Source organism: Delphinus delphis, chromosome 10 (genome assembly GCF_949987515.2).
Source record: "Delphinus delphis chromosome 10, mDelDel1.2, whole genome shotgun sequence".
NCBI lineage: Eukaryota > Metazoa > Chordata > Mammalia > Artiodactyla > Delphinidae > Delphinus > Delphinus delphis.
Window position 1 is genome coordinate 71426923 of NC_082692.2, and position 19106 is coordinate 71446028.

At 40.9% G+C, this 19106-nt stretch overlaps 1 protein-coding gene across 1 annotated transcript in view; it reads right to left on the reverse strand.

Moving 5' to 3' along the window:
* The window catches only part of ERC2 (ELKS/RAB6-interacting/CAST family member 2), a 750321-nt gene that overhangs the window by 610251 nt on the left and 120964 nt on the right, over window positions 1-19106 (reverse strand). Inside the window, exon 2 of the mRNA XM_060021473.1 lies at window positions 6814-7230. Within this exon, the coding sequence (XP_059877456.1) occupies window positions 6814-7230 (417 nt within the window). The remainder of the gene's footprint in view (window positions 1-6813; window positions 7231-19106) is intronic.

Below are 19106 nucleotides of genomic sequence, written 5' to 3' on the forward strand. Positions count from 1 at the left end.
AAACTCAACACATCCACAGTCTTTCCTCAACCCCAGCTCCCCCTCCCGACAGTTCTCTCCTGCCCCTTGCCCCACCACCTGCCTCTACCAGGGCCCACAGTGATTGGCTGCCCCTCAAAGCTCCTAGCACTCAGCTCCTGAGCTGTCAAAGTCCTGCCTGCAGGTGGGGATGACCTTGCCCTTCAATTTCTTGGCCACCACCCAGATTCAGATTCTTGTTCACCTGAACAACAACAGTATCCTTCCAACTTATCGCCATGCCTTTATTCTCCTCCTATCCAATCTACTATCAATTAGCACCTGACAATCTTTCCTGATCATGCCATTCTCCAGGGAAAATTCCTTCAAAGGCTGCCCAGAGTACCAAGTAAAGACCAACTTCCTGTATCACGTGCTCAGAGTCCTCAGTGACCTGACCTCAAACCACCTGTTGAGATTTATTTCCTTTCCCTCCTGACAGGTGGAGTTTCAGCTGCTCCAAACTCACTATGCCCCAAACCCACCACAGTTCCCACCTCTAACATGTGGCTCAGCTATCTCTTCTACAACCATATCTGCGTGTTGAAATTCTTCCTGCCTTTCAAGACCAGCTTTATCACGGAGGAAGCCAGTTGTCAGCTCTCCTACCTCTAAGCTGCGCAGCATGTAAGTGCCATTCGAGGGCCTCTCAGTGCACCACCACAACAAGCAGTAGTGTGTAGTGGTGACAAGTGTAAACTCTGGAGCTAGACTTCCCAGGTTCTGATCTTGGCTCCAGTGCTTGATCTGTGACAAGGTACAATTATTTACCTCTTTGTGCCCTATTATCTGTGTAATGGGGATGATGACAACAGTTTTCACTTAGTACAGCACCTGACACAGAATAAGCCTCAGGGCTTCCCTGGTGGCGCACTGGTTGAGAGTCTGCCTGCCGATGCAGGGGACACGGGTTCGTGCCCCGGTCCGGGAAGATCCCACATGCCGCGGAGCAGCTGGGCCTGTGAGCCATGGCCGCTAAGCCTGTGCGTCTGGAACCTGTGCTCCGCAACGGGAGAGGCCACAACAGTGAGAGGCCCGCATATGGCAAAAAAAAAAAAAAAAAAAAAGAGAATAAGCCTCCATACGTGTGAGCTGTTTGTCTTATTGCCCAACTGAATCCCTGAACAAGACCACAAGCTTGCCATGGATGCTCCCACAGCACCCTTGTACATGGATGCTCAACATGTGCCCAGTGATGTACAACACATTTTGAAAAAACAAAACTTCCAGTTAAGCTTACCCTCAAAGCTACTGCTCCACTCCAAACACAGAGCAATGAGAGAAAACAACAGAATATGGCTCTGTACAATCATTATAAACTTGTCCAATATTGACAAAATAAACCACGGAGCAACTCTCAAGGTACTTTTAAACTATTTTTTCACTCTTTCAAATATTTATTGAGCATCTTGCAGGCGATATTTGAAGTCTGGGAATATTGATGGAAGGTACTGATTATGTTAAAACTTACTTTATTAAAATAGGGAGCAGTTGTTAGGTTCTATTATATATAGGAAAAACTCTTGCAAAAAAAGGATATAAAATGTTATGTTTATATGGTCACTTGTGTTTGGGAATATTTTCTGTGATAAGCTTTCTTGGTAGAAATAGAATGTATTATCTGTACAGTCAGATTTAGAAATGACTGCAGCAGCAAAATCATGGCTCAGCCAACCAAATTGGAGACAAGTGTGTGTTAAAGAGAACAAGGCCATTTGGTACTGACAGAGGGTGGACTAGGGTGAAGATTGATTATACAGGTGAAGTCTGAGCTGTCAGTAAAAGGCTTATGAGCTCAAGAACTTCTAGGTCATAGACTTTGCCTTGGTGGATCTCCTGCTGGTCTAGGGACAACTTGGATAAGTTGTCCAAGTTTACTTGGCTAAGTAAACGAGGAGACCAAGAATTCATGTTGCCTTGCCCTCCTCCTCCCTGCCCCCAACAGCATGGAGGGAAGCCTAGGCCCAGTATCCTGGGGGCTTTACTTGTCCAGGGTTAGTAGCAATTGCGGCTCCCAATGACTTAAGTGATTTTCTGCCCTTCCTTTCAAAGAATAGCAAGCTGCCCAAGGGTATTAGCATAGAAGATCAACAAGCATGGCAGCAGAACATATATCCTTTCCCCTCAAACATCTTACAGGACAATGAATCCAAAGACTCCTGACTCTCTTCTGAGCATCAGCCGAGAAAACATTAAGGAGAGTGAATATAGGAGGATCCTGGTATGTAAACCCTCTTTTTCTTTAACGAGATCAGTAGTACCTCGGGTACTTGATTACTAAAACCTTTATATGGAACAGTATGTCCTCTGCGGAAAAAGCTGGAGAACAAGGTAAACTATTACCACATCAAACAATGTCTTATCAAATCAACCTGTATCAAGAAGCATCAGACTACACTAGTGAGCAATGCCTGCATTTTAGCCAACACTTCAGCTCACATCAGCCTGTCGGTTGTAGTTCTTGGCCAGTAGTTCTGGTCTTCCAAATAAGTTGAGATCATAATCTTTTTGTTGTTTTTTCCTGCCAGGCAAAGAAGAGGTTTCACCCTCAGTCTTTTCCAGACCACCAAAAGACAACAAGACACTAAAGCAACCCAACCCTCCCCATGTGCAACTACTGCCAATTCTCAATCTCCTGAAACAATGGGCTAAACAAAGCCAGTATTCCAGGAGATGGGGTTTATATGAGGTCCAACACCTCTGCCTGAGAATTAATCATAAAACCACTAACACTCCATTCCCCAGCATTACACCATTCAGCTCCAACTGGGCTAAATCGTGCAAAATGAAAAAGGAATCAGGAACACTCTGAACTTAAAACCTCAAGTACATTTTACATCCTGCTTTAGATTCATTTAAATTAACAGAGGTCAGGCAACTTCTTTATTCAAGCTGGGTTATTCTTACTGGTTTAATACCAAAAGCAGTCAGCCACATTTTTCCACTAAAAAAAAAAATACCCTGACAGAAGAACAAACAGTCTTAAAACCCGGTAGAGAATATGGAAACAGCTTACAATAAACTTTACTTTCTAGAATAACTAATCGAGGAAATTACCCAGTTAATTGGCCATGGGAAACAACTATTTGTATATTATTACATATTTTGTAGGTCACAAATTAAAAGCACAATTTTTCTTTTCTAGCATAGCATTTTCTCAAAGTGTTTTTACAAAGAACATCAGTGCAACAAGAGAAAAGCACATCAAGTAAGTTTGCGAGGCTCTGCCTTCCCCAGGCCCCTTCTTGGAAATAACTAATGCACACTTGCATATGAAAGAGTCTGAGAGCCCTTCGATAAGCTCTATGGAATTCAACATTTTCCCAGGTTCATTTAGCCCTGCAGCCCTTTTTCTCTCATAACACATAACAATATCCCACAAAACAGCATGTTCTGTGGAGCACACTTTGAGAAAGATTCTTCTAGAACAGGAATATATGTAAGATATGGTTTAAGAGTGGAGACTGGAGGCAGCTTAATTCAAATACCAGCTTATTAGCTGTGGGACACTGGGCAAGATTTTTGATGTCACTCGTCCCTCAGTTTCCCCAGGCAAAATGGGCAAAATAATAGCACCTACCTCCTAGGCATGGGCCTTTCCATCTAACAGGAGTTTTCTGAGAGTCTTACATGGCTGGTTCCTTCTTGTCATTCAAATTCACAATGTCACCCCCTTCAAAAAGCCCTCCCTGACTATCCAATATGAAGTTGACCCCACCCAGCTCACTTGTACTTCACCCTCTTCTTTTTCTCATGATACTTCTCTGTTTAACTATTAAACTGCTATCTGTTTCACCCCAATAAAATATAAGCACCGTGAAGTCAAATTTTATCAGTTATCATTACTCAAGACCAGATCCTCAATAAGTATTCACAGAATGGATGGGTGGATGGATGAATGGATGAATGAATGAACAAATGAGGTGGTTGTGAGAATTAAATGTGAATCAACGTAAAGCACTCTTCATAGTGCCCAACAGATAAACATCTATCCAGATGCTGTTATGAAAATATCTGATGAACTATGACTGGTTAATAGATTCAGAATCATAATTCTTGCACTGTTTTTAACTTGCCTCTTCCTAGTGTACCGTGGATAAACATTTCATGGCACTTATTTAGAGGTGTGTTGGAAAATGGACTTTCAGGGATGGGGCGAAGCGGGCAGAAGACCCTGAGAGTAACACTTGCTGATTTCCACGTTGTAAATACTCCCACCATGACCAATTTCAAGCTACCAAAATTCCTGGAAATATAACAAATGGCTCTCATAAGCCAGTACACTATTTCTCTTGGGAAGGGTCCTTTCAGGCCTCCAAATCTTGTTTGTTGAGTTCAAGTTTAAAATGAGATTTTTTTTTTTATAGACAACTTTTTCACACTCTCCCTTCTTGATGAGATAAGATAAGGGCCACCCACCGACTTTGGTCGGGTGCTCAAGGAAACTAGTTGCATGCGTTGCGCTGCGTTTTCTGTACGACTCTCTATGCGCTCTTAGACTAATGTTTAAGGCTCTAAACATGACATATTCATGCCAGACCATCGTGAGGACCAACTAATCTCATAAAACACAAACCAAATTGTGTTTACATTCATTTAAACGGAGATATACTAAAACAGAATCAAGGCACCATCTATTTAAGTGCTACCAGTGAGCAGAATCTATTCAGACTGACTACCTGACCCCAAGATCCCAAAATGGAGTGAAGGTCAATGCTGCAGATAGAGGTTTCTCTGGTATCACAGCCTTGCTATACATCCAACATGATCCCTTGGAACCCAAAATAAAGCAGCAGCTTTTTTAAACTATAGCAATCTACCAACCACAGTTTTCAGATAACACAATCAAAATTTCAAAATCCACAGACACTCTACATGCAATGATAACATGCCAGTAATCACTGCTTCTCTTCTGTCAACTGAATGGAAAGTCTATGGAGTAAGACAGAAAGAGATTAGTTTCTGCTCCACTGTATTAGCTATCTATTGCTGTGTAACAAATTATCCCAAAATTCAGCAGCTTAAAACAACACACATTTCATATCTCACAGTTCCTGTGGAGCAGGAAACTGGGCACAGCTCAGCTGGGTCCTCTGCTTCACTGTCTCTCAGAAAGCTGCACCAACCAAGTTGTCAGCCCAGGAACTGAAGTCTCATCGAAAGATTCGACTGGGGAAAGATCCACTTCCAAGCTTACTAAGTGATTGTTGGCAGTTTTCAGTTCTTTGTGGCTGTTCAGATGAGGGTCCCAGCTCCTCACTGGGTGTCAGCTGGAGGTTACCCACAGTTCCTTACCACACGGGCCTCAGCAACATGGTAGCTTGCTTCATCAAAGCATGCAAGGCGAGAAGGCAACAGGGTGTACTAACAAGATGGAAGTAAACCTAATCATGGAAGTGACATCGGCATTCCATTACCTCTGTCATTCTGTTGTTTAGGAGCAAATCACTAGGTTCAGCCTAAACTCAAGAGGAGAAGATTACATAAGGATATGAATTCCAAGAGGTAGGGATCTTAGAAGTCTTCCCACCACATTCACAGTCTTGGAATACAGATAGGAAGACCAGACCCAACAAAGCTTATCTTTAAGCATCTCAATGTGAAACCAAGCCATTTGACTTCCCAAACATGTAGCTAAGGTCTCATGAAAACAAAACCAAAGAGAATAAGCATGGAGCATATTAAATCTGAAGACACAAAAGTCTACTCAAATGTTATAAGCAAATACAGTCTATATCAGAGAAAACTCCTGGGAGCACCTGCATTACCAAATCCCAACACGAAAGCCATGTTTTCTGAACAACCAAACAAATGACTCACTGGAAGTGCTGCCCATCCAAAAAGGTACATAATGCCAAGCAATCTAGTTTGGTCTAAAAGCAAATGTCTTTTCGAATTCTTATTTATGGCTGCAGAATATTTTGCAAATATACTTAATGCCATTTTATTGCTTCCTGTTTTCTGTGAGATCTGTGTCTGCCACAGCATTTTGCCTACATGGTACTATTGAGATCCACATCCACCATAGTAGCAAGGAACTGCTATAAAAATTTCAAACCTTGGCTGTCACCCACATTCTTTCTAAGATCTGTCCAACTACGTATTCTCAGATATCTGAGCCTCCCAACATTCAATGGTGGTGGCAAGCCAGAGAGGCTGCCTCTGAGAAACTTCAAATGATTTAACTAAGTGCAAAACACACTCTCAGAAAACTTGGAACGCTCTGTCCTTGGAACATTCATGTCCCTCTGTCCATGAATGTAAATGCAGGCGAAGATTATCTAAACGTTCAAAATTGGTCGGCACATTTTTCCATTCTTTCCAGAAATATCCTTAGGCTTTACTTTCTGAAAACCCCACCCCCAATTCAGCTATAAAAGTATTTATGCTCATTGTTTTGCTAATCACCTATTCATTTTGCTCCTTTAAAAAGAGGATACTTAATAAACATCTAAAATTTAACCAGTAGTGCATTTAAAAGGCCCTGAAACAATGGCCATCTGTAGGAAAGCAATTGTAAACCACCTTAGAGTTGACATGTGCTGCACACACTTGGGTCCTGAATACGTGTTGAATCATAATGGAACATACGTGTGGTGGGCATAGGAAAAAAAGACTAATGCGAAATTCCAGTTTAAAGGTGATAAGCAGACATGAAGGTTATAAAACAGATGACAACAGCAATTTGGTTAAGGCTATAGATAACTTTCAACCTGTGGTAATAACCTGATAACATATTTAACGTATTTTAACTTGTAAAATACGGCTTTGGGAAAATAAAGTGAATGTCCTTACCTCTCTAAGATGTATGTTTTCCTTCTCTTTCTGGTCTAAAATCACTTCCAAGTGGCTGACTTGAGACTCAGCCTCTGCCATCCTACGTGTCCGTTCATTGTCATCCTCAAGACTTTTGGACGGCAAACCTTTACTTTGCAACATCTCAAGAAGCTTTTTAATCGACTCATCTCGGGCATTGAGGGTCTGTTTCTGTGTTTCGATTCTCAGCTCCATTTCCTCCAAGGTCTTCCTCAATAGGAACAGTTCCTTAGCCTGTCTGTCATGCTCAGCTTGGAGCCGCCGGAAGTTCTCCTCCGTCAGTTCGATGGTAAAGTGCTCTGCTCCTCGGTTGCCACTCTCTTGCTGCAGGAGGTGGTTGAGGTCTCTCTGGGTTCGCAACTCATCCTGAAGGGCCTGGATTGTCAACTGCAGGTGCTGTGATGAGAAAGACGGAGCAGGAGAGGAGAAAGAAGGGGGAAAAAGTCAATGGACATGCCAAACGCTATTTGCTGCTACCACACTATGAAGATGGAATGTTAATCATGAGGTCCAGAGGGCCAGCCGTGAAGTCCTCCAGGGTGACTTCAGAAGCATGGGACAGCACATGGAGAGGGGGAATTAATTCAATGATGCTTTCTGAATGTCTTAAGAGAAATGTACACATACATAGAAACAGTATATTAGTGTCAGTCACAAGGTAAATTATACATCTACAGGGTTTTAATTTAGGAGTGGAAAGGGTTAGAAGGGAAGCTTTCACAAACACACCTTCTTCACACCCACAATGCTCCAGACTCAGTATTCCCTGTTTTCTAAGGTGTTCTTTATTCTACTATCCATTATTTTCTGTGATTAAGTGCATGTCCATTTAAAAATAAAAATAATAGCATCCACTACAAGTAGACACAAACGAGGACTTTATTTTTACAAATAAAGCTGTGAACAGGTTTAGTAAACAGGATTACTGCATCTGCAAGCAAAAGGGAACAAATGCAGACAGAGACAGAGACACTCAAACACACAAGGGGGTGAGGCTGTGCAGAGCAAAACAAACGAGCTGCAAAGAGTGGACAAACCTTGGTTCTTCTGGCATCCAGTAGCTGAACAGCATGGGAAATGAAAGAAAAACGAAGCAAAAATCAACACAAAGAAAAGTCCAGTGCAAGCAAAGGATATTTAACAGAAAGAACTTAATCAACACAAAGTACCTTCACAGAGAAAAAAAAGAAAAAAGAAAAACAGTTTCTTACTGCAGCAAAGACCCATAAGCTACACAGAATTTATAGCACTGATGCTTGATAAATGTGATTTTAAAAAAGAAACAAAATGAGGTTTATTCCACCTTTTGTCTTCCTAAATCTCACTGACCCAAGAACCCAATATCTTGGTTATATTACCAGGGAGGAAAGCACAACACTCCAGAAGTACCCCCATGTCATTCCAGGTCACCATTTTAGCCAAAACCAGAGTGAAAGTGCCAGAGAAACAAAATAGTTACCACTTGTGAGAAAAGAAACCCTTGCACGAAGACAGGTGAATTCAGCAACACTTTCCCAACAGGGGCAACCCCCAGGCTGATCAGAGCAGGCAGCCATAAGCTGAAGGCATTTCTGTCCTAGGAAGAAACCAAGGGGCTTCCAAAACACAGTTACTCATCCATTCACCAAACACATTCTCCCCATGCAGACCAGACACAACGTTAAGTACGGGAATCAAGATGGACGTAAGGCCTAGGTCCTGCCTGAAGGGAACTCACAGTATTGTAAGGCATGGATAATACTATGTCTAAGTTACATAAATACTGGAGGAGTCCACACTGGGAAATCCTTCTGAATTCCCACAGCTGACACCCAGAGGGTTGAGATTTTTCTGAGTGTGGGCTGTACCCAGAAACTAGCACCTAGTGATGCATTAATTAAACTCTTTGTTGGTATCCACTTCAACTTTCCACTTAGGATCATCCAATGAGAAATTCCTAGAGCACAAGGAACAACTACTCTCATTTGTGTGCCACAGCGTCTCCCAGGGTACTGAATGCAGAGTAAGAAACTGGTATGTATTTAATGATGGTGATTATAATTTTTTTAAAATATAACTCACCCCTGTCAAAATTACTATAAAGTAAAAGTGAAATTAAAATTCAGTGCTTTTTAGTATAGTTACAAAGTTCTACAATCATAAACACAATAAATTTTAAAACATTTTCATCACCCCCAAAAGAAACCCTGTACCCTCTACAAGTCACCCCCCATCTCCCTCCCTACCCTCAGGCCCTAGCAACCATTAGTTTACTTTCTGTGTCTATGGATTTGCCTGTTCTGGACATTTCACACCAACGGAATCATGCAATAAGTGGTTTCTTTCACTTAGCATGTTTTCAAGGTTAATCCATGTTGTAGCATGGATCAGTATTTCACTCATTTTATAGATGAATATTATTCCATTATAGGGACCTACCACATTGTATTTACCCATTCAGCAGTGGATTCATACACAAATACTCAGAGCATCATTATTAATAATAGTCAAAAAGTGGAAACAAAACATATGTCAGTCAACCGATGAATGAGTAAATAAAATGTGGTATATGCATACAATGGAGTATCATTTAGCCATACAAAGCAATGAAGTACTGATACACACAGCAACATGGTTGAATCTTAAAAACACTGCTGGGCTTCCCTGGTGGCGCAGTGGTTGAGAGTCCGCCTGCCGAAGCAGAGGACACGGGTTCGTACCCTGGTTCGGGAAGATCCCACATGCCGGAGCGGCTGCGCCCGTGAGCCATGGCCGCCGAGCCTGCGCGTCCCGAGCCTGTGCTCTGCAACGGGAGAGGCCACAACAGTGAGAGGCCCACATACCGCAAAAAAAAAAAAAAAACAAAAACACTATGCCATGTGAAAGAAGCCAGTTACAAAAGACCGCATGTTATATGATTACACAGGAAATATCCAGAATAAGCAAATCCACTGACAGAAAATAAATTGGTGATTGCTGGGGGGGTGGGGGGAATGCAGGATGACTGCTAAAGGGTATGGTAGTCATCCTTCCATCCCTCATTTGGGGGATGATGAAAATGTTCTGGAATTAGTCATGTTGCTTGCACAAGTTTGTGAATATACCAAAAACCAATGAATTTTACATGTTAGATGGGTGAATTGCATGGTACATAAATTATATCTCAATAAAGCTGTCAAAAAAATCCATGAGGTGGGATTGTAAGGTAATGTGACCTTCCTCCACCACCCCCCATCCCTAAACCACACCAAAGTTCACAGGAGTATCAACCATCTTCAGCCCATTGATGTGGCTGCTGCCAAGCCTCTTGGGACGGTGCAACTGTCTTCAAGTCATTTAAACATTCCTGACAACGGCAAATCTTTGTCCTTTTAGAGTGGCTTGGATTTCTGAGACAATCCAAGTTTATCTGGAGACAAACACGATGAATCAGGATGATCAGACTACAAATCATCTTTTCTGAGAGTGACCAAAAATAAGATTGGATTTTTTTATGTAGTTAATAAACTACTAGCCAGAAGGGAATTCCCTCCCCTCCCCCCAAAAAATTGCCGTAGTGCTTTGAGCAAAGACAGCAACACTGGAAGATAAGTCTGTTAAGGCGGCTGCCCCCTTGGATGGGCAAGTTGCCTATTGCTCTGATCCTTTGTTTCCTAACCCGCAAAATGGGACTAATCATAATGCCTACCTCATACAGTGCCTGTGAGGAATAACTAAGATAACGCATCAACTGCCCGGTTTGAGAGTGAAGGGAAGGAGTAAGTTCGGTAGAAAGAAAGGACGGAAGAGAAGTAGAAAAAAAAAATGAGAAGGAGGGCTTCCCTGGTGGCACAGTGGTTAAGAAACCGCCTGCCAATGCCAGGGACATGGGTTTGAGCCCTGGTTGGGAAAGATCCCACATGCCATGGAGCACAGCAATGAAGACCCAACACAGCCTAAGATAAATTTTTTTAAAAAAAGAATGAAAAAGAAGGAGAGAGAAAAAGAAAAAGAGGAATGGAAGGAAAAAAATCAGTCTATTTATCCATTCAATGTGCATTTACCCAGTGTCTTCCTCATACTGATGAATTTTTTTTAAAAAAGAAAGGAAAAGAAGTGGTCCATGCTCCCAATCCATGTGGACAAGTAAACCAATAGTAGCAACACGACATAAGTCATAGCCAGGTGGCTAGAAATGCAGAGAAGGTGTAACCCAGGCTAGAGACGTGCAAGAAAATACCCCCCACAAACCAACAGCTACCACTGAGCTATGTCTTGAAGAATAAATGAGTCAACTTCGTGAAGAAAGATGGAAAGAGTAGAGAAAGTACAAAAGCCTACAGGCAAAGACAGACTAGATCTATTAATGAACAGTAATAGCAAAAATCTGTAGAGTGCTTCCACACTCCAGGCCCAGTTCTAAGCATTTTTAATCTTCACAACCACCAGTGAGACAGCCACTGTTATGAACTCCATTTAACAAATGAGAACATGAACACACAAAGTGGTTAAGCAACCTGTACTGTTACCCAGCTAGGTAAGTGGCACAGCCAGGTGTTCATCCAGAAAGTCTGACCCCAATACCCCTGCATGAACCACTACACAACCTGACCTCTGAATTGGTGTAAATACTTCAGGATGGCTGAAAAAAAGAATAGGGAAGTGGGCAGGAGTGGTGAGAGCAGACAGGCAGGCAATTTTGACAGTTATAGCAATTCTCAAAATTAAAAATTAGCCATCCTAACCAACCTATTCCTCAGAGGTTGTCACGATGGATACTTCCAGTTTGTACATTAAGAAAATTTACTTTCCAGATAATCATTTTATTAGTCACTGAATGACTTCAGCATGACCAAACACAATCTGATAATCAACCTAAAATTTAGTGTTCAAAAATTTCTCAAATCCGTATATCATTTAGTTTTCATTCTCTTTTAAGATATTTAGGGGTTTCCCTGGTGGCGCAGTGGTTGAGAGTCCGCCTGCCGATGCAGGGGACACGGGTTCGTGCCCCGGTCCGGGAAGATCCCGCATGCCGCAGAGCGGCTGGGCCCGTGAGCCATGGCCACTGAGCCTGCGCGTCCGGAGCCTGTGCTCCGCAATAGGAGAGGCCACAACAGTGAGAGGCCTGCGTACCGCCAAAAAAAAAAAAAAAAAAAGATATTTAAATTAAGCAGGAATCTCCTTGTTCCTAAGAAGGGATTCTTGAGCATAATTAATGTGCCTTATAGAACACGGATCATCCTTCTGCTTCAGAGGATGGGGAGAGATTTTAAAACACTCTTTTTCTCTCTCTCTCTTGCTCTCTCTCCTCTCCCCCCCCCCCCGCCCCGCCCCGCCCCGCCCCCTCTCCCCTCTTCACTGCCTTTTTTTTTTTTTTTGGCAGTACGTGGGCCTCTCACTGTTGTGGCCTCTCCCATTGCAGAGCATAGGCTCAGCGAGCCCGCTCCGCGGCATGTGGGATCTTCCCTAACTGGGGCACGAACCCATGTCCCCTGCATCGGCAGGCGGACTCTCAACCACTGCGCCACCAGGGAAGCCCCATTAACTTACTTTTAAGAGAGTTAACTCAATCAAGTTTCAAAAATTATTTACCAGATACTCATCTCTAGTTGAATACTTAACATAGACAATTTCAGTTTTAAAGTATAACAGTACTTTCAATAAATAACCAACTGAAAATAATATTCTCTGTGTCTGTTTCCTTATTTGTAAAAGTGAGAGTAGTAATTCCTACTGCATAAGGTTATTTTAAGGATTAAGTGAGTTAATACATATAAAGCTCTAGAAAGTACCAGGTAGACAATAATCAATTATATCAATCAGGATAGGCTAGAGTATGCTGTGACAACATCACAAAAACCCACATTCTGAAAGATGAGACCCACCTGACATGCTGATGGCATGGAATCAAAATTCTTAGAGCTCACAGAGGCCTTAAAGATTAGCTTGTTAACTTCATTTTACAAATGAGAAAAATCAGATCCACACAGGTTAAATGACAGGCCCAAGAGCACACAAGCACACTGCTAAAGCCAGAATCTTTCTGGGATCTTGGACTCCATCCTGGTACGTATTCTAGTAACCCTAAGAGTAGACCAAAAGGGGTGGCTCTCCACTTTGACAACTTAGGAAATAGCAGTGGTGTCTCATATGGATGAGAGAGAACCTAGATCATTTCCTATTTCTCATTAGGATAAGAGACAACCTAAATCATTTCCCCTCTGCATTACTGGTCCCATCAAATAGTTAAATAGCATGGGACACTCCAAGGATAATTTACTGAGACCTCCTTTCTGAGTCCCTGCAATTAGTAGTAGCTACTGAGTAGCTATTAGAAGACAAGCTCAATTTAAAAAAATTCTCTCTAAAAGATCAAGATACAACAGTACAAGTGAAAACTCTGGCAAAGCCAAAGCACTTTCTCTAAGAGTCAAAAGATTTTTTAAAAAATTTTTAAAAGATGCACAGGTTTCAATCTCCCCGCTTCCTTGATTATTCAATTCCTTGGAATTGAATCGTCTCCCACTTCTCAACCACGAAAGCACATTTCTTTTAAGGCAGCCACTTAAACTTCATTGGATCAATAATCAAGAGAATTCATTTCAGTTTGTTACCTACATCAGGTACCTACAAACCCACAATTTGCAAGGATGTGTCCAGGAGCCATCTCTTTGGAATCTCCCAGTCATCACTGTGGTCTCAACTTCCCAAAGCCTCAACCACTCCTTCTGTTGCTTCCATTCCACTGCATATTAGGAGAGAGAAGCCCTTCCAATGTCCACCTGCATCGGAAGGGGACATCACCAGGTGATCCAACCTCATGCCTGGGTCCCAATCAAAATTCTATCCACTTGGCACTTATGGCACAGGTGAAACAGGTGGCAAAACAGCTAATTCCCTTCAAGCACAAAAGTGAGTCTATGGTTGGATGAATATTCAGAAAGCTTTCTACTCCCCACCCTGATTGTGGGATCATTCTCCAGTTGTCCTCAATCAAAGCTGAAAAGGCAAACTCCCTTATCCACAGCTGACCACTGAGGACACGACAGAAGAAAGCAAAAGCAGCTGTGACAACAGGCATCCAGGCTCCCCTCTGCAGTCACTCTGTTAGGAGTGAAAACAGAATGCATCTTATTTATCCTGATACCTGGCCTTTAACCCAGTTCTTTTTCATCTCCCCCCCCCCAAATTAATTACATACTTTGAACTTTGTCCTGGAAAAGGCTTAACCCCATCTCCAGTCCACGGAAGGAAAAAAGTTTACAATCATTGCCCTGACTGTTAAACACAGTTAAACAGAATGGGAGCTAAAGAGATGAGTCCATCCAGTTGATTCCAAGTCTCAGACAATAAAGGAGGTCATAAGGACTTCTGTTTCTGGTGTTATGGCAGGCTAATTTTCTGATAGGACCTCCTAGTACTCAATAGTCGGATAAAGGCAAATTTATCTTTCAAAGCATTGCTGTGCTCACAAAAAAGCAAGGGAAACCTCCAAGAAAGAGAGAAAGTGAGCACCTCAAGGGCAGATTCTGGGCCAGATTTGTATCATACCCCCTACTCTAGCACATAATAGGTACCCAATAAATAGCGAGTAAAATATGGATAGGAAGATGAAGACCAGAAAGGAAACTGTTCACCCAAAGGTCAGCACAGGGAAACAATGTGATGGAGAACGGCTTCCATTCTTTGCTTTGCTGTTGTTAGCCTGGGGGTGGGGGGAGTTGCGGAGGGAGGGGAGAGTAGGAAGAGTATCCTTGGCCTCAGATTACTCTGTCCCGTTCTCTCCTCCAAAACTCAAAATTCCTCACGTCCACCAGCCCACTCATCTGACAATACTGCTCCAAAGCTGCCAGAACTATGTCCACTTCACAAGAGAATAAATTGAACTGGCTTAAGGGATTCTACTGCAATCACATCGTTAGCGAACATGGTCCAGGGTCTAAAATAGACATTTCCTCCAGCCAATTCTAAAGTCTCTCTTGCTCTGAAAATACTATAGAACTTCATTTTACACAACTCTTATAGGCTTCCATAGTCACTTAATTTTGAAAAAAGGAGAACAATGAAAATATAAGAAACTAAGCCATACTTGAGTTTATATGGAAAAGGGGGGGAGATATACTTTGCTTTAGCCAACATTTAGGAGACTGACTTCTAATAGCTACTGGAGTCAGAATCTAATCCAGATATCAGAATGTCTAAAACACAAAAAAGGTAAATAGAATGAAAATATAATTATATATGTATGATGTGCATGGAACACACAATTATTTAAGTAGGGACTAGCCAGATGTTTAGAATCTACTGTGTCTTATCCCCAAACATAGAAAATATGGGTTCCTGGCAGATTTGAAAAAATTTGTGACCTTAAGCTCTTTTCCACACTATGGGGAAAAAACAAAAAATGATAAAGTTTTCTACTACAAAGCAGTTTAGGGTTTCATTGCTATGAAAACCGTCTCTGAGCTTGATAAAAATATGAGTTGGCTTATATCCAAAAGTCTTGAACTTTTTAAAAATAAATCCATACTCCTTCTCAAGCAAGGGCTTAACATACTCTTTCAAAGAAAAGAGAATCTCTTTTCAGACAACTTGGCCTGCTCTACTTCTCCTATGACTTTATTTTCCTATTTATCATTTTCCAGCTTGTCTCAAATCAAATATTAAGGGCAGGTTCTCTGATTCCTTTTTCCATAATCCTGCTTGCAGGATGTGCAGCATTCCTCGTGGCTTCAAACCTTCCATGGGCTGTGTCATGTGTGTGAAAAGACACACAGCAGGCATTGGCTAAAAACATGTGGCCCCAGTGGACTGTTCAAGAGTTGCTCTGCTGAGAAAGGTATTAAAAATTATTATGTGAACACATGGTCTAGGTTTTCTCCTTTAGGGTAGAATAGGCACATAGCTAATAGAGAATATTGATAGGTGATTTTTTTAAAGCACCAAAGCACCAGTATCCTGGGATCCTCACACAGATGCGCTATCCATGATAACTGCAGAATCCACTTTGGTTGATAACATGTGACATTTTGCCAAAATTCATAATACTAAGTATACATGCGAAAGCCCTCTTGGCAGTTGCTCTTGTAAGCAAGAAGGAGTTCTGGTTTTCATTACAGACCAATACTATAAGGTGGCACAGTACTGGAATACTGTACTGAGCTGAGAGTTAAGGACTTAAGTTCTAATTCCAGCTTTGCTACTAACCTATTACATGATCTGGATAAAATCACCAAACTTGTCTGGGCTTCCAAGAGCAGTGGTGATGAGCAGGGTTTTGAATCCTATAGCTACCTATGACAGCCTATGTCACCTTGGACAAATTATTTAAGTACTGTGAGCATCAAATTATTCATCCATAAACAGGAAATAATCCTCATAACTAACTTACAGGATGCGCACAAAGACAACATGAGACGCTCATCAAAGTGAACAAGTTCCCATTAAGCATGAAGCACAGGGCCTGGCACATAATGAGTGCTCAATAAATGTTCACTGCTATCATTGCTGTTGAGACAGTGGTGGCGGCTAGAGGTCCAGAATTAAAATGTGTCTCCTTCCTCCTCTCATTGAAAAGAAACAAACATAAATTTTTGACCATCAAATACATATAACAGTGGGAAACAAAATGCTAAGTACTTTGGCATTTTTTAAATAAGGGAAAACAGGAAACAGTTATTTTAAGACCAACTCAGAGATGGATGGAACTGATTTCCTATTAACTTGTCTATAAATAACTCTTTAAGCGGCTCTAGGGAATACCAACGATTTGTTTTGAAGGTCAGGGTTCTTTCCCTACTATTATCTAGTAATATATAAGCAGCTAAAAGACAGTGGCATCCCCTGATGTTGACACTGCTCAACCTGTTACAGCTAAAAAAAAAAAAAAAATACAAATTTAAGAAATATTGATCTTTTTTAAATGTGTTTAGAGAAGCAACCCCACACATGCAATCATAAAAATGATGGTTAAAATTGGAACTTTTCCAATTATTAATAGTCACAGCCACATGCAGTTAGTGGATAGTTCTTTCATTTTAATTGCTTAGCAAATCTTCAGTGTAAATGACATTTTAAAATCTTTACTGCAATTTCCTTCCCTGTCACCTCCTCTTCACCTCAACATGTTCACTCAACAAAACTGCTTACCACCTAAGTATTTCTAAAAAAAAGTAAGAGGACCTAAATTAATATCATTGCAAATAGCTGGGTGGCAAGCATTGAACTACTAGTTTTTCCCTACTCTGACCACATGATTTGCTCAAACTCTAATCCTTGTTATTCAGTTTTTCATGAGGAGAGACTCTTCCTAAGTACTCTCCTGCTTCTCTCTGCTTCTCGATTCACTCCACCCCTGGGAAGGGGGGATAACTGACCTCCATGCTACTCAAAATGTGACCCTTGGACCAGCAACATCAGCATCACCTGGGATCTTGTAAGAAAGGTGGAATCTCTGGGGGGTGGTGGTGTGATGAATTGAGAGATTGGGATTGACATGTATACACTGATGTGTATAAAATGGATGACTAATAAGAACCTGCTGTATAAAAACATAAATAAAAGATAAAAAAAATAAAGCAACATGACTGCTAAAAAAAGAAAGGTGGAATCTTAGGTCTCACTCAGACCTGCAGAATCAGAATCTGCATTTTAACAAGACTATCAGGTAATCTGTAGGCACATAAAGGTTTGAGAAGTACTTCTCTGGACTTCAAGAAGTTTCAGCTCTATTATTGCTTTAAGAAATTTTTGGTAATTGAAAGGTGGGGAAGGAAAACATCATGAAAATAGTACTGTAGTACAGTCCTAAGGAGCACACTAGAAAGTCAGTTTGTGTGATTAATAAAAACTGAGTAAACTATGAGTAGTGCCCCTTAATACAAGACAATACTAGATAAAATAGACAAAGAGGGTCATTCATTCATTCATTCAACCTTAATTGAACTATGTGCTCTCTGACAGGCAATATACTAAGTTTCCTTTCCAAGTCCTTAAAAATGTGTTCATTTATCTATTTCATATTTATTGACATCTTAGACACCGTGTTAGCTGCTTGCTCTAGATGTTAGTAAAATATAGACCTTCCTGCTCAAAGGGTCACAGTATTTGTGGGAAAACAAAAAAATGAACAAATAGTCTCAAATAGCTTTGTATTTCCCAAAGAGAACTCACCTCATAGGTACAATAAATATATGTATTATACGTTAAAAAAAAAAAAAAGCCTGCCAGGTTAAATATAAATATAATTATTATTATTATATACATAATATCTATTTTATTATATAAAATATATGTTACATATATTATATAGTATATGATTATACATTATTATATATGCTTTTTAATGATATATAATATCTGAATTTTAATTCTATACCATTATTTTTGTTATTGTTATTTAAAGTCAATCTGAAGGAATCTTTAAAGACTCATCTAAAATGCCAAGTACTAGGCTTTACATTCAACTATTTTATTCATTTTTACTTTTAAGTAGCATATCCATGCTACTGTGCTCTCGGTGGAATTTTAAGTGACTGTGAAAACCATGAGGAGTCTGAGATGAACCTTATTTTACAAACTATAACTTGAACAGTATATAGGGAAAATGCGAATATACTGGGTCCTAAGTAGCCTAATCACTTAAACTCCCTAAGTTTTTCCATTTTATTAAAAGGCCTACATCTGCATTTCTTTCTCTGGTGTAAAGGTAAGATTACTACTGTATCCACACAATGCCTATGATCTTTAATATTTTATATACATACTTTTTTTTTTTTTTTTGTGGTACGCGGGCCTCTCACTGTTGTGGCCTCTCCCGTTGCGGAGCACAGGCTCCGGACGCGCAGGCTCAGCAGCCATGGCTCACGGGCCCAGCCGCTCCGCGGCATGTGGAATCCTCCCGGACCAGGGCACGAACCCGTGTCCCCTGCATCGGCAGGCAGACTCTCAACTGCTGCGCCACCAGGGAAGCCCCATATATACATTTTATATTATAACAGAGAGAATGAATATACCATATCCCATAAATAAAAATATGGCCAACATACCATAGTATGTAAAATGAAGAGACAAGAAAAAAACTAGAAGAAAATATATCAAAATGATCATTGCTGGGGGAGAGGGGAATACAGACAGACTACTAAAGGGTATGGGATTTTGGGGGGAGGTGATGAAAATGTTTTAAGTGAATACAGTAAAAATCACCAGATTGTACACTTTTCAAGGGTGAATTTTTATGATACATGAGTTATATCTTAATAAAACTGTTAAAAATGACAACAGGTGGGAGCATTATGGATGCCTTCTGCAAA